The following is a 13,125-nucleotide window of genomic DNA, read 5'->3' as shown; positions in this document are numbered from 1 at the left end:
CCGAACCATCGTAGCAGCAGTTTCTCACTTTTTCCCACTTTCCTAATTGGGATGAATATTTTCACCCTATCTCCTACCTCAAATTCACCATCTCTGTGATATTTGTCGTAAATGTCCTTGTCCTTTTCTTGTTTTTTGTGGATATTATCTACAGCAATTGCCCTTAACAGTAAAGCTTTCTCTCGTAATTCGTTCGTGTTCGACTCGTCCTCAGTTTCTAAAAGGGTGGCGTCCAGTGGGAGTGTGGGGTTCCTTGCGAATATTAGTTGAAATGGGCTAAAACGTGTCGTCTCCTGTTTGGCCGTATTGTATGCGAATGTCACGAAAGGCAGATACGTGCACCAATCTGTCTGCTCTGTGTTGCAGTATAGTGACAGCATGTCCGCCAACGTTTTGTTTAAGCGTTCAGTTAGGCCGTTGCACGAAGGGTGGTATGCCGTTGTAAAAGTGCTTTTCAGACCCATAATCTGTTGTAATTCCTGCACCAGTTCGGATTGGAATACCTTGCCTCTATCGCTGAGGATGCTTCTAGGAACGCCGTGAATTAGTATTACTCGTTCCAATAAGAATTTTGCCACAGGTCCTGCCTTCCCGTTAGGCAGGGCCGCTGTGATGGCGTATCTTGACGCGTAGTCTGTCACTACTACTATCGTTGTCTTGCCTTGGTTACTTTTCCGGAATGGTCCCAGTAGGTCTATCCCTACTTTATCAAATACTTTGCCCACTTTTATTGGCTGGAGTAAGCCCAATGGCTTATCATTTGTTGGCCCTTTTCTCGCCTGGCAGTCCCTACAACCTTTAACGTAATTTCTGACGTCCTTAGTCATCGAATCCCAATAGTATTTGGGAGTAAGTCTGCTCAGAGTTTTTGTTCCCCCCATGTGTCCGCTGGTAGGTGCGTTGTGAGCTTCCCACAAAATTTCCTCCCTAAGTGACCGAACTCTGGGGTCATCCCCAGAGGGAGGTCACGAGCGACAGTCCGAACTTTCTAGTGCCCGGACGGCTCGTTACACTTGGACGGCTTGGCGACACTTCAGAAGGGCTTACGCACCTACCACTAGACGTACACACCCACACACCCCCTCTTGGTCAGTGTTCACTGCCTAATAAAGAAGACATACTTAAGCTACGATCTTGTTTCTCTTCCTACGCCACCCCCCTAAACGTGACGATAGCGTTATACTATACTTTTTTTTATAGTGCATCTTCTATCGGAGGTTTGCTATCATCACAGTAATTCGGACCTTGTTGACTGCAGCTCTAAACAGTTGCACATTGCAATCAATCCCTAAGGTTCTTTAGCCAGGACACACGTCGTCTGACTATTCCGCTTTCCACACTAATCTCTCCTTGGACTATTTATATAGATAATCTCCGCTACGCTGATGACACCCCATTTATTGCCAAAGATGAGCAGGAGTAGAGAGAGTGAGCTTGGAGTTCGGTTTACAACTGAACCGTCAGAAAACGAAACTTATGTTAATAGATAGCACGCACAGCATGGAAGAAATGCCAAGATGTCGAGAACGTGGACGAAATAACTTATCTAGGTGCAGATCAAGTCAAGAAATCAGAAGAAGGATAGTTCTTGCCAAAACGGCTATGACCAAACTCAACAAAATTTGGAAAGATCGGCATATAACAACCACAACATGCAAATTAGTAAACACCCTCGTTTTTCCAATTGCGCTATACGCAGCAGATTCCTGGACCTTAAAAGCCACAGACATCGCCCAGTTGGATGCGTTTGAGATGTGGGTCTGGAGAAGACTACTGAGGATTCCCTGGACAGACCGCAGAACTAACGTATCCATACTCGAAGAACTTAACATCCAAGTCAGATTGTCGACTAAAATCGAACAACTGAATCTCAGGTATTTTGGACATGTCAGCAGGAGGAAAGATGACAATCTCGAAAAACTTATGGTCCAAGGGAAGGTAGAGGGAACACGACCTAGAGGACGTTCTCCAAAACGATGGCTGGACCAGGTGAAACAGTTTACAGGAAAATCTTTCCAAGACAGCATTAGAAGCACGTCGGATAGAAAAGAATGGAGGAAAACTGCTAAAAACACAACATGAGACTAATATGAAGCTAACGACTAGAGAGAGAGTTAATGACTTCGCACTCCTTCTGCATCAGGTTCAGCACTTCGGGATTTGTAATTCTATCGGTCCAGGTAATATTCACACATTCTACGGTAGTACCACATTTCGAATTCTTGTAGCTTGTCAATATGATTCTCCTTGAGGATGCATGACTCAACTCTGTACAACAGCGCGGAAAATAAGTAACAACGCAGAGCATCCTCATCTTAAATTTCATGTTAATATCCCGACTCGTAAATAACTTCTTTATTTTTACAAATGTTGATCTGGCTATCTCTATCCTCGTTCTTTTTTCTCTTGTTTGGTCAACCAACTTTTCTATCCAAGTTTCTGAGAACGAGCAGCTGATGTAGTTTGTCATATGCTTCATCTTGTCTAAGGCCTTCTCGAAATCGATGTAACATGCGCTGAAAAAGAACGTTTTTAAGTACTTTGCATAATCCAAATTGTGTGTTGCTTAGCTCTTCCTCTAGCCTTCTGTAATTTTTTTGGCAATGATCTTTAGGAACAACTTGTGGCTCATAAGTGCAATAGTTCGATAATCTGCACATTCTCTTGCATTCTCATTAAAGTTTACAAAAAATGTAAGTCAACTTTTACACGCCTTCTATCGGCCAAACGGTAATACTTAGTAGTAGACAGTTATTGTATATTTTTTGAATTTGGGTTTTAATTTGAAATGTGGCAACACTCCTTACCTGCAACTATTATTAACCAGAAACCCCAAATATGACAACCAAAATTTAGACATGTCACTGTAAACTAATCACAAATCATTTTTGTATAGTCAAAAACCTAAATCTTTAGTATGACCTATGTCTAAGAAAAAAACCCAAAAAATATTAATTCCTAAAGGTACCATAAATCCAGACGAGGACACCCTAATCGAAGTACCGTACTCTTTGAAAAGTAACACTTTGGTGGTAGCTGGACTATCGCCAACAGCCGATTTTAACACCAAAGTAGATAAAACTACTTCATTCTACGACCCATCGACCATTTCCAAGTCATACATACGACTACCTGAAGAAGCCAGAAGCAGCAAAACAGTGTATCACAAACAACCGGACTATTCTCAAATTCTCAGTCCGATATTGAAAAACGATGCAGCTTCATCGAGCAAACCCATGAGCGTCGTTACCGATTTAGATGATATGGTATTACCTGACTTGTACGCGGCGGAACAGGAAGAACGATCAGTGATGGAGGAAAAATTATCGGCATACCAGCAAGCGCGAAGGCAATTTTTGTTTGAAAGCACTCGAGTTGCAAGTAAATCTTTTCAAACTCCTTCTTATATGGATGACTCGAGGCGGCATCGGGAGACTGGTATCGATGATTCCTATGCAATGCGGGGTAGTTCACGTTCAATCAAAGCAAGACCAAGTAAAAATAGGAGTGAATTTAAGAGATCAAGAAGAGGAAATTTGATGAACGATGAAGATGACAATAATGAAGAAGAAGACGATAGTTGTTTTTGTTCTTCAAAAGCAAATAGTTTATAAAAAAGAGTAGAATTAAAAAGTACATAATGGCTTAGTGGTGGTTCTTCATATGTAATAAATGAGTTGTAACTTGTAAAAGTAAATGTGGCAACTCTATTAAAAATAGGTATGAATAACATCATTTAACCGATCTTACCGTTTCCAAGATAGCACAATCAGCCGTTCTTTCTTCAACGTTGAGCTTTCTCTGAGAGAGTGGGTTTGTTTCATTCTGTTCAGGTAGACTGCATGAGGCTGTCACTGCATGAGGTGGTTACTGCATGAGGCTGTCCTCAGGGAGGAGATGACATGCTATATGGAATCTAAACGATGCTGGCCTGTATGCAGACGAGAGTTAGTTGGGCTAGGAGTGAACCCAGCAAAAGCACAGCTTATGCTATTCAGTAAGAAGGGATACGACCGGAGATAACTCTCTCTGGTGTAAAACTAAACTACAGCCAGTCGATTAAGTATATGGATATCTACCTAGACGCTAATTGTGGCATGGGGACATGTCCTGTGAAATTAGGAAAACTTCGTTTGCACTGTGGACTTGTCTGGAGATCAACCCAAGATTGCTCACTTATTCTACTGCGCCATTGTCAAGCCTGTATACTAATCTCCTGCGATGGGTTTAACTATAGTTTCCGGATGGATCCAGCGGTGAAAGGCTGACAAGGGTAAATGACTACCATCGTCAGAGGTGCTGCCATCATTGCAATTAGTGCGGGAGAAGTGCAGTCCAGACAACTCTAGAAACGCTGGTCAAAAGTATTGAAATCTTTATCCTAGGAGCTGTTTCAAGAACGCTAGGATTCCGGCATTGGGTATGAGGCAGGCCAAGGAATCCTTCAAGGACCTTCTACCAAAACCTGATACGTGGTATAAACGCTTGATTTTGCAAGGCAAAATTAAAGGAAGAAGGGGGTATGGGACGCAAGAGACTATAATGGCTGAGAAACATCCGGCATTGGGCGGGCATACAAGGCTTTCAAACTGAGGCCTTAAATAGAGAAATTTGACAAGATGTTGGGAGAACGCCTACACAGGAATCTGCACGACATCCCAAGAAGTAGAAGGCTAGTTGGCTGGTTCTCCAGGTCTACCCAACAAACAAACAAGTCCACTTTTATAATAACGCAAAAAATGTGAAGAACACAGACTAAGACAGACGAGTCACTTGTTAATTACCTTCCTGAGAGTAATTATATAGACAGCTTGAGAATTCCAGAGAGAGTTTAAAGAAAGTAAAACCCCTTGAATGAAGCAAACTAGAGCCTAGATAGCAACACCAGATTACCGGAATCAAAGAATCAAGATTTCTGACTCGTGACGTACCAGATCCTTGGAATCAGGTAAGCGGAGCTGTAGGTTTTGATTCACCAAGAAATTGCCTTGTTGACTAATCTGGCGGCAAAACAGTCAACAAGTCAGTTGTCCTTCACTGCAACTCCAGACCTTTGAGGCAGGCAATAGAAAGTTTAATTGTTATTGTAGTGCTTGCTGCTAGCGTTTGATGTCCTGCACTAAAGTTTAAACTGCATCCTCTACTGAGTTTGTTTGTATCAGTGTTTGTTAAGGTTAAAATAAAACAGAAACACATTCAGAGCACTCAGATCGAATTACCGAATGCAGCTTTCCAGAAAAACACTCAATCTAGAGGTTATTTATGACAATGCCAGTCATTACAGACTCACATCCAGTTTATAGAGAATTTACGTAACAATGTCGGAGGAAAATAATACAGACCAAGCGGAGGAAAAGCCAGACGACCCTAACAATGTCACTGAAACTCCTATTGAACCACCTTCAATCCAGGTTGAGAAAACTGAAGATGAAAATGAGCACAGTAGTCAGCAGGCAAGTAAAACTGAATTACATGATGAAGAAGTGGCAAACGAGGAACAAGTCGAAGAAGATGAGTTTAAACACGAAGATGAACTTATCGAGCGCACTAGTGAAGTATCTCAAACGGACATCAGCCTAATGGAAGAAACTAATCAGCAAGTTGAAGAAGAATTGGAAAGCCATCCTTTGAATGATCTTACAGATCAGCAGGTGATCGACCTGGTACAAGAAGTGGAAACCGAAAACCGACACTTACAAGTAGAAAATATATTGTTTGAATCATTTTTGCATGAAAATGATGAGAATCTTTTGGATGGAATTGACGAAATTATGGAATTTTTGCTTAGTAGTGATTTGGCATCCACTACTTCTAGCACAGATCAAGTCAATGCCCAAATCAAATCTACTGATAAACTTAAGTTTAAACTAGACTCATACACTAGCATCACTTCGATTGCTGAAGGAAAAGGTCCGAAAATCAATTTAGCGCAAAAAACTGACATGGTCATGAGGGCCATGGAAGACACTCAATCAAAACTCGAAACATTCTTAAAGAAATCTCACGTTACGAGAAGAAATTTAAAGTCTGAATTGCAAGAATTTAGTATTAGAGAAGCGGAAATCAAAGAAGCCACCGACATTTTCGAATACAATGTGGTTGTCCAAGGTGTTGACAAGCTAACGCAACGCATTCCTGCAGAAAAATTCATTCGGTACATGGACGAGTGGCTTCGAAGCGCACAATTTCAAATTGAAAAACTCCGGTTGAGAATCGCAACCTTAAAAGGTCAATACAAAAAAGTATCGCACCAACTGATTCAACGACAGGAACTTGGTGAGAACGTGCACGCTGTGGATTTCGATCAACTTGAGATCGAAAATAAACATTTTAAAGACAAAATCGAACAGAAAAACACCCATTTAATTGAATTGAAAAAAATGAACGGAGGAGCAAACCTTGTTTTGAGCACCCATAAGAAAACACTACAAAAGCTACAAGAGGATTGCACTAGATTGAAGGAGGAAATCGATGCAAAAAATAAAGAAATTGCGTCCACTGAAACAGAATGCGAACAAGCGGACGACGAATTGAAAACTGAAATTGAAAAATACGAAAATTGTAAGAAACTAAAAAGTCTTTATGTGGTGCCGGATGTTATGGAATATGTGAAACTAAAAGTACGACTAGAGGAACTGCGTAAGAATATTAAAATTTGGATGAGGAGGAAAAAAATTCAAGAGATTGCATTCAATACGTGTTTGAGGGAAATGAAAAATTTGACTGGGAAATGTGATATTGATCCATCATGGTTCGAAGAGGAGTTGATTGGCGATGATGTTGGTTCGGATGATTTATTCTTTGTAATGTGATTCTAAATAATGGAATGGAATTCAGTTTTCTGTCATATTATTAAAATAATTATCAAAATATGAGTTACAACTTTTGCCAAAACGGTCAGATTCATTAGTCCATTAGAAACGTACTTCCTAAGTTATATTTCCTGATAGTTTCATCTTTCGGATACGTCAGATGTTGAATGCTCTTGGATAGAGATGTCCAGCTCTCCTACCTATCAGCATTTTTCCCCCAACTCCCTTCTTAGCCATTCTAAGCTGCCTTTTTTGAGAAGCTGCATAAGTTTATGATGTTAGAGGACAAGAAGATAGGAATTTATATGCGCTTGGTGAGGCGCGCACTTTTAGGCCTGCTTGTCATCACCATACTGAGTCCAACACACCTAGGCACCCCATTAACCTAGATCGGCATTTCCCCACCCGATTCGGTAGTCCCTTTACAAACAGCGAGACAATTTGTGCCTTACAGAATACCCCTCCATCCCTTGGTGGGACTACAACCTTTGGTGACCTCCTTCCAATCATATCCCTGCATAGTCTGTAGAGGTTTTAAGGGACAACCCTCCATCTGAGTTTCGGCCGCCGCAGACGTCTCTTTCTTGCTGGGTCTTCTTTCCATACTATTTCGATCAGTCAGTCGTCACAGGTGCTCATTGGACATGTTCAGCCGCTCTCCGACGCTGGGATTTTATTGATTTGACTACATTCGCACAGAAGATGTGGTTAGATGGACACTCTCTAGGAGATGCTTCTGGAATAAGCACTTTTCCAGGATGGAGAAGCACAGACTGGCAAAAACCGCCAGGAATGGAAAACCAGCATCCGGTAGACCACCGGACGGCCTACCAAGAGATGAAAGGTAGCTGGTCGGTGGTATCCCAGGAGGGACAAATAAATGGGTAAAACTGTAAAGCTTCCGCAAAGAAGAAGACTATATCCGGCTTTTGGTATAGGTCCTGGATTTTTCTGCATTGGTCTTTATGCGATATTCTTCCGTTCAGGTCTGAAAGTCTGTTTAAAGTTCTGAAACTAGACTTTTCGTGGTCATTCTTTAAGAAATTACAAAATAGCCATTTTAGCATGAAATTTCAATAAAAAATTGTGTTTTTAAGGTTTTCAGACACCGAAAATTGTAGTTTTAGCAAAAAAAGACTTTAGGTCTTAAAGTCTGGCAGTTTCAGTTCTAAGTCTGTTTAAAGTTCTGAAACTAGACTTTACGTGGTCATTCTTTAAGAAATTACAAAATAGCCATTTTAGCATAAAATTTCAATAAAATAATTGTGTTTTTAAGGCTTTCAGACACCGAAAATTGTAGTTTTAGCAAAAAAATACTTGAGGTCTTAAAGTCTGGCAGTTTCAGGTCTGAAAGTCTGTTTAAAGTTCTGAAACTAGACTTTTCGTGGTCATTTATTAAGAAATTACAAAAATAGCCATTTTAGCATGAAATTTCAATAAAAAATTGTGTTTTTAAGGTTTTCAGACACCGAAAATTGTAGTTTTAGCAAAAAAAGACTTTAGGTCTTACAGTTTGGCAGTTTCAGGTCTGAAAGTCCGTTTAAAGTTCTGAAACTAGACTTTCCGTGGTCATTCTTTAAGAAATTACAAAATAGCCATTTTAGCATGAAATTTCAATAAAAAATTGTGTTTTTTAGGTTTTCAGACACCAAATCTGGTAGTTTTAACAAAAAGAGACTTTAGGTCTTAAAGTTTGGCATTTTCAGGTCTGAAAATCCGTTTAAAGTTCTGGAACTAGACTTTCCGTGGTCATTCTTTAAGAAATTACAAAATAGCCATTTTAGCATGAAATTTCAATAAAAAAATATGTTTTTAAGATTTTCAGACACCAAAAATTGTAGTTTTAACAAAAAAATACTTTAGGTCTTAAAGTCTGGCAGTTTCAGTTCTGAAAGTCTGTTTAAAGTTCTGAAACTAGACTTTCCGTGGTCATTCTTTAAGAAATTACAAAATAGCCATTTTAGCATGAAATTTCAATAGAAAAATTGTGTTTTTAAGGTTTTCAGACACCAAAAATTGTAGTTTTAACAAAAAAAAAAGACTTTAGGTCTTCAAGTGTGGCAGTTTCAGGTCTGAAAATCCGTTTAAAGTTCTGGAACTAGACTTTCTGTGGTCATTCTTTAAGAAATTACAAAAATAGCCATTTTAGCATGAAATTTCAATAAAAAATTTGTGTTTTTAAGGTTTCCTGACGCCAAAAATTGTAGTTTTAACAAAAAAGACTTTAGGTCTTAAAGTTTGACAGTTTCAGGTCTGAAAATTCGTTTAAAGTTCTGAAACTAGACTTTCCGTGGTCATTCTTTAAGAAATTACAAAATAGCCATTGTAGCATGAAATTTCAATAAAAAATTTATGTTTTTAAGGTTTCCAGACACCAAAAATTGTAATTTTAACAAAAAAAAGACTTTAGGTCTTCAAATCTGGCAGTTTCAGGTCTGAAAGTCTGTTTAAAGTTCTGAAACTAGACTTTCCTTGGTCATTCTTTAAGAAATTACAAAATAGTCATTTTAGCATGAAATTTCAATAAAAAAATTGTGTTTTTAAGGTATTCAGACACCAAAAATTGTAGTTTTAACAAAAAAAAGACTTTAGGTCTTCAAGTCTGGCAGTTTCAGGTCTGAAAGTCTGTTTAAAGTTCTGAAACTAGACTTTCCGTGGTCATTCTTTAAGAAATTACAAAATAGCCATTTTAGCATGAAATTTCAATAAAAAATTTATGTTTTTAAGGTTTTCAGACACCAAAAATTGTAATTTTGACAAAAAAAAGACTTTAGGTCTTAAAGTTTGGCAGTTTCAGGTCTGAAAGTCTGTTTAAAGTTCTGAAACTAGACTTTCCGTGGTCATTCTTTAAGAAATTACAAAATAGCCATTTTAGCATAAAATTTCAATAAATAATTTATGTTTTTAAGGTTTTCAGACACCAAAAATTGTAGTTTTAACAAAAAGAGACTTTAGGTCTTAAAGTTTGGCATTTTCAGGTCTGAAAATCCGTTTAAAGTTCTGGAACTAGACTTTCCGTGGTCATTCTTTAAGAAATTACAAAATAGCCATTGTAGCATGAAATTTCAATAAAAAATTTATGTTTTTAAGGTTTTCAGACACCAAAAATTGTAATTTTAACAAAAAAAGACTTTTAGGTCTTCAAATCTGGCAGTTTCAGGTCTGAAAGTCTGTTTTAAAGTTCTGAAACTAGACTTTCCTTGGTCATTCTTTAAGAAATTACAAAATAGCCATTTTAGCATAAAATTTCAATAAAAAAATTGTGTTTTTAAGGTATTCAGACACCAAAAATTGTAGTTTTAACAAAAAAAAAGACTTTAGGTCTTCAAGTCTGGCAGTTTCAGGTCTGAAAGTCTGTTTAAAGTTCTGAAACTAGACTTTCCGTGGTCATTCTTTAAGAAATTACAAAATAGCCATTTTAGCATAAAATTTCAATAAATAATTTATGTTTTTAAGGTTTTCAGACACCAAAAATTGTAGTTTTAACAAAAAGAGACTTTAGGTCTTAAAGTTTGGCATTTTCAGGTCTGAAAATCCGTTTAAAGTTCTGGAACTAGACTTTCCGTGGTCATTCTTTAAGAAATTCCAAATTAGCCATTTTAGCATGAAATTTCATTAAAAAAATTATGTTTTTAAGGTTTTCAGACGCCAAAAATTGTAGTTTTAACAAAAAAATGACTTTAGGTCTTCAAGTCTGGCAGTTTCAAGTCTTAAAGTCCGTTTAAAGTTCTGAAACTAGACTTTCCTTGGTCATTCTTTAAGAAATTACAAAATAGCCATTTTAGCATGAAATTTCAATAAAAAATTGTGTTTTTTAGGTTTTCAGACACCAAATCTGGTAGTTTTAACAAAAAGAGACTTTACGTCTTCAAGTCTGGGAGTTTCAAGTCTTAAAGTCCGTTTAAAGTTCTGAAACTAGACTTTCCGTGGTCATTCTTTAAGAAATCACAAAATAGCCATTTTAGCATGAAATTTCAATAAAAAATTGTGTTTTTTAGGTTTTCAGACACCAAATCTTGTAGTTTTAACAAAAAGAGACTTTAGGTCTTAAAGTTTGGCAGTTTCAGGTCTGCAAGTCGGTTTAAAGTTCTGAAACTAGACTTTCTGTGGTCATTCTTTAAGAAATTACAAAATAGCCATTTTAGCATAAAATTTCAATGAAATAATTGAGTTTTTAAGGTTTTCAGACACCGAAAATTGTAGTTTTAACTGCTGAAAAGGCTTCAGGGCCCTTGTGTCCCCAATTGTTCATATCTTTGGAAAATGGCAAAAACTTTCTATTTTACTGCATTCTGGGTGCTGAAAAGCCCAAAAAAATCGACTTTCTAATAATTCACCGTTTCATTAAGTTTGTTTTGCTTTTAATAAGCTAATTTTGAGGTAACTTGTTTGTGTAATTTGTTGCAGAAAGGTAAAGATAGTGGCCATCGTAACCATAACAGACACATAAAGGTAAAGATTAAAGTATGACAAGGTAGTTTGTTTGTCCTCCAGAGATGTTTGTTTACCTGTTCCATCTGTCAAACAGATTTGAAGAAGAGTATTTATTTTAAATTACTCACCATAACCTAATTGTGTCGTGTTGTCAAGAGTCCCACTAAAAAGCAGTCAAAACACTAAATAAATAAAAGAAAAACTTGTGTGTGATTGTGATTATGCTTATAATATAGCAATTCTCTTTTAGAACAAACTTTTCACTTTATAATTAACAATATGACGTCTAGAAAAAGAAGTGGTAGCGGTTCCAAGCGGCAGTTCAAAGAGAAAGTGGTTCAAATCTATGAAACCATTCTAAGAGGAGAGGAACTGGGGACTAACAATCCCCTATTCTGGGAAGAATTCTTCCTGCTGAAACCCAAGTTGACCGTTTTGGAAGCGGAAATTTTAAAACTATCCCTAGACCAAATTCAAGCTGCCAAACCAAACTTGAACGAACTGTTTTACCAGTGTATCACCATTCTTGGTGATGATGCTAGTATTCGAGCTGCTTATGGACTGCAAACTTTATGTGGGCTTTTATATGCAATTTTTAAACGATTGAGTGACAATCAGTCTGATAACAGTCTACAGGCTATTGAGTTCCTTTCTAGTTTTGATAACTATGTAAGTAACATTCAAAAATTGCTGGATTACTGTCAAGTGTTCCTAGAAGGTCAGTGTTAACTAAGTTTAAATATTTTTAAATTAATTGCTGCGTTTTAGGTGATTACAATGATTCTGTTAAAGGACTTTGCTTGAAATTGGTAATAATTTTGATAATCGGCTCTGACAACTTAAGCCAGAACACTTTAATAGAATACATCATAATGTCATCACTATTTGACTGTCTGATTAAATTATTGTCGGACGTACCAACCAGACAAAAGCATGGCTATGATGTGGTGCTGATTATCACTTTACTGGTTAACTATAGGAAATATGATGCCACTAATCCTTATGTGGTTAAATTGTCTATATTAGATGATGAGCTGTCTTTAAATGGTTACGGACAAGTTATCACAGCATCCCTAACCGAGTTTTGCAATCAGTACAACTTAGAACATACAGAAAACCAGAATTCCAGTTGGTTTTCTTCCCTAACTAATATTGTAGGTAGCATGTTTATATCTGAGGAAGGTGGCTACAGAAATCAACAAATTAGGTATTAAGTTGATTAAGGTGTGATTTTAAGTGTTGAAAATTCTCTTTCAGGGCTAATAATGCCTTACTTTTGGCTTTTTATGAAGCAGTGCATTTGAATAGGAATTTCATCACAACTTTAGCACAAACCCAGACTGATACTAGTGGACCACCATCACCCAATAATACTCTGCATAATAATGTGCAAGGATTGTCGGATCTTTCAAATTTGCCAGTGAATTTTAATGTTAATTCACAGCCCTCAAATTTACTGGTTGCATTTTTTCAATATTGGTAAGTCACTTGTGTTTGTTAATTGATTCCAAACAGTCAACTGAAAATTTAAATCAAAAATAGTTATTATTTAATGATTGTTAATTTTGTGTAATTTAATTAATAATTTTTTTTCTTAACTACAGGGGGTTGAAATTTTAGAACCAAAAATCACTAATGTGTAACACAAGTAATTTTTGCTAAGAAATAATTTTTAGTTAGAAAAATTACCAACAATCCATAACAAACTACAAAAATTACTTTAAAAATGAGGAATATTACAATAATTACAGATTTTTTTTTAATAAAAAAAAATTATTGACAATATTGCATAATTCAAAAAAATAAAACAAACAAACCTTTGAAAAAAAATTGACCTTAACCTCCTGAAAATATTGCTTGAAAAAGTGACAACACTGTG

General features: G+C 37.0%; 4 protein-coding genes across 4 annotated transcripts in view; all 4 read left to right on the top strand.

The window, feature by feature from the left end:
• The first annotated feature begins 1,500 nt into the window (after window positions 1-1,500).
• On the top strand, window positions 1,501-2,082 carry LOC145729264 (uncharacterized). Its single transcript, XM_081979946.1, has one exon. It carries the CDS (start codon window positions 1,501-1,503, stop codon window positions 2,080-2,082), a length of 582 nt encoding a protein of 193 aa, XP_081836072.1.
• A 752-nt stretch (window positions 2,083-2,834) lies between these two features.
• On the top strand, window positions 2,835-3,648 carry LOC145729852 (uncharacterized). Its single transcript, XM_081980780.1, has one exon. It carries the CDS (start codon window positions 2,925-2,927, stop codon window positions 3,612-3,614), a length of 690 nt encoding a protein of 229 aa, XP_081836906.1. The 5' UTR covers window positions 2,835-2,924; the 3' UTR covers window positions 3,615-3,648.
• A 1,527-nt stretch (window positions 3,649-5,175) lies between these two features.
• Window positions 5,176-6,870, top strand: LOC145729849 (cilia- and flagella-associated protein 263). Its single transcript, XM_081980777.1, has one exon. The coding sequence runs from the start codon at window positions 5,319-5,321 to the stop codon at window positions 6,810-6,812; it is 1,494 nt and encodes a 497-aa protein (XP_081836903.1). The 5' UTR covers window positions 5,176-5,318; the 3' UTR covers window positions 6,813-6,870.
• Window positions 6,871-11,379: 4,509 nt separating this feature from the next.
• Window positions 11,380-13,125, top strand: part of LOC145728923 (armadillo-like helical domain-containing protein 3) — a 35,759-nt gene continuing 34,013 nt past the window's right edge. The window contains exons 1-3 of the mRNA XM_081979476.1: window positions 11,380-11,964; window positions 12,015-12,453; window positions 12,504-12,725. Coding sequence (XP_081835602.1) covers window positions 11,526-11,964; window positions 12,015-12,453; window positions 12,504-12,725 — 1,100 coding nt within the window. The 5' untranslated portion in view covers window positions 11,380-11,525. The remainder of the gene's footprint in view (window positions 11,965-12,014; window positions 12,454-12,503; window positions 12,726-13,125) is intronic.

This window comes from Ips typographus, linkage group LG5, assembly GCF_016097725.1.
Source record: "Ips typographus isolate SLU linkage group LG5, UJ_Ityp_2.0, whole genome shotgun sequence".
Lineage (NCBI taxonomy): Eukaryota > Metazoa > Arthropoda > Insecta > Coleoptera > Curculionidae > Ips > Ips typographus.
This window is presented reverse-complemented; position numbering and strand designations above follow the sequence as displayed.

What these genes read in the sequence shown, in the direction of transcription:
- LOC145729264 (XM_081979946.1), top strand. Translation starts at nt 1,501, where the DNA reads ATGGAAGAAATGCCAAGATGTCGAGAACGTGGACGAAATAACTTATCT.
- LOC145729849 (XM_081980777.1), top strand. Translation starts at nt 5,319, where the DNA reads ATGTCGGAGGAAAATAATACAGACCAAGCGGAGGAAAAGCCAGACGAC.
- LOC145729852 (XM_081980780.1), top strand. Translation starts at nt 2,925, where the DNA reads ATGTCTAAGAAAAAAACCCAAAAAATATTAATTCCTAAAGGTACCATA.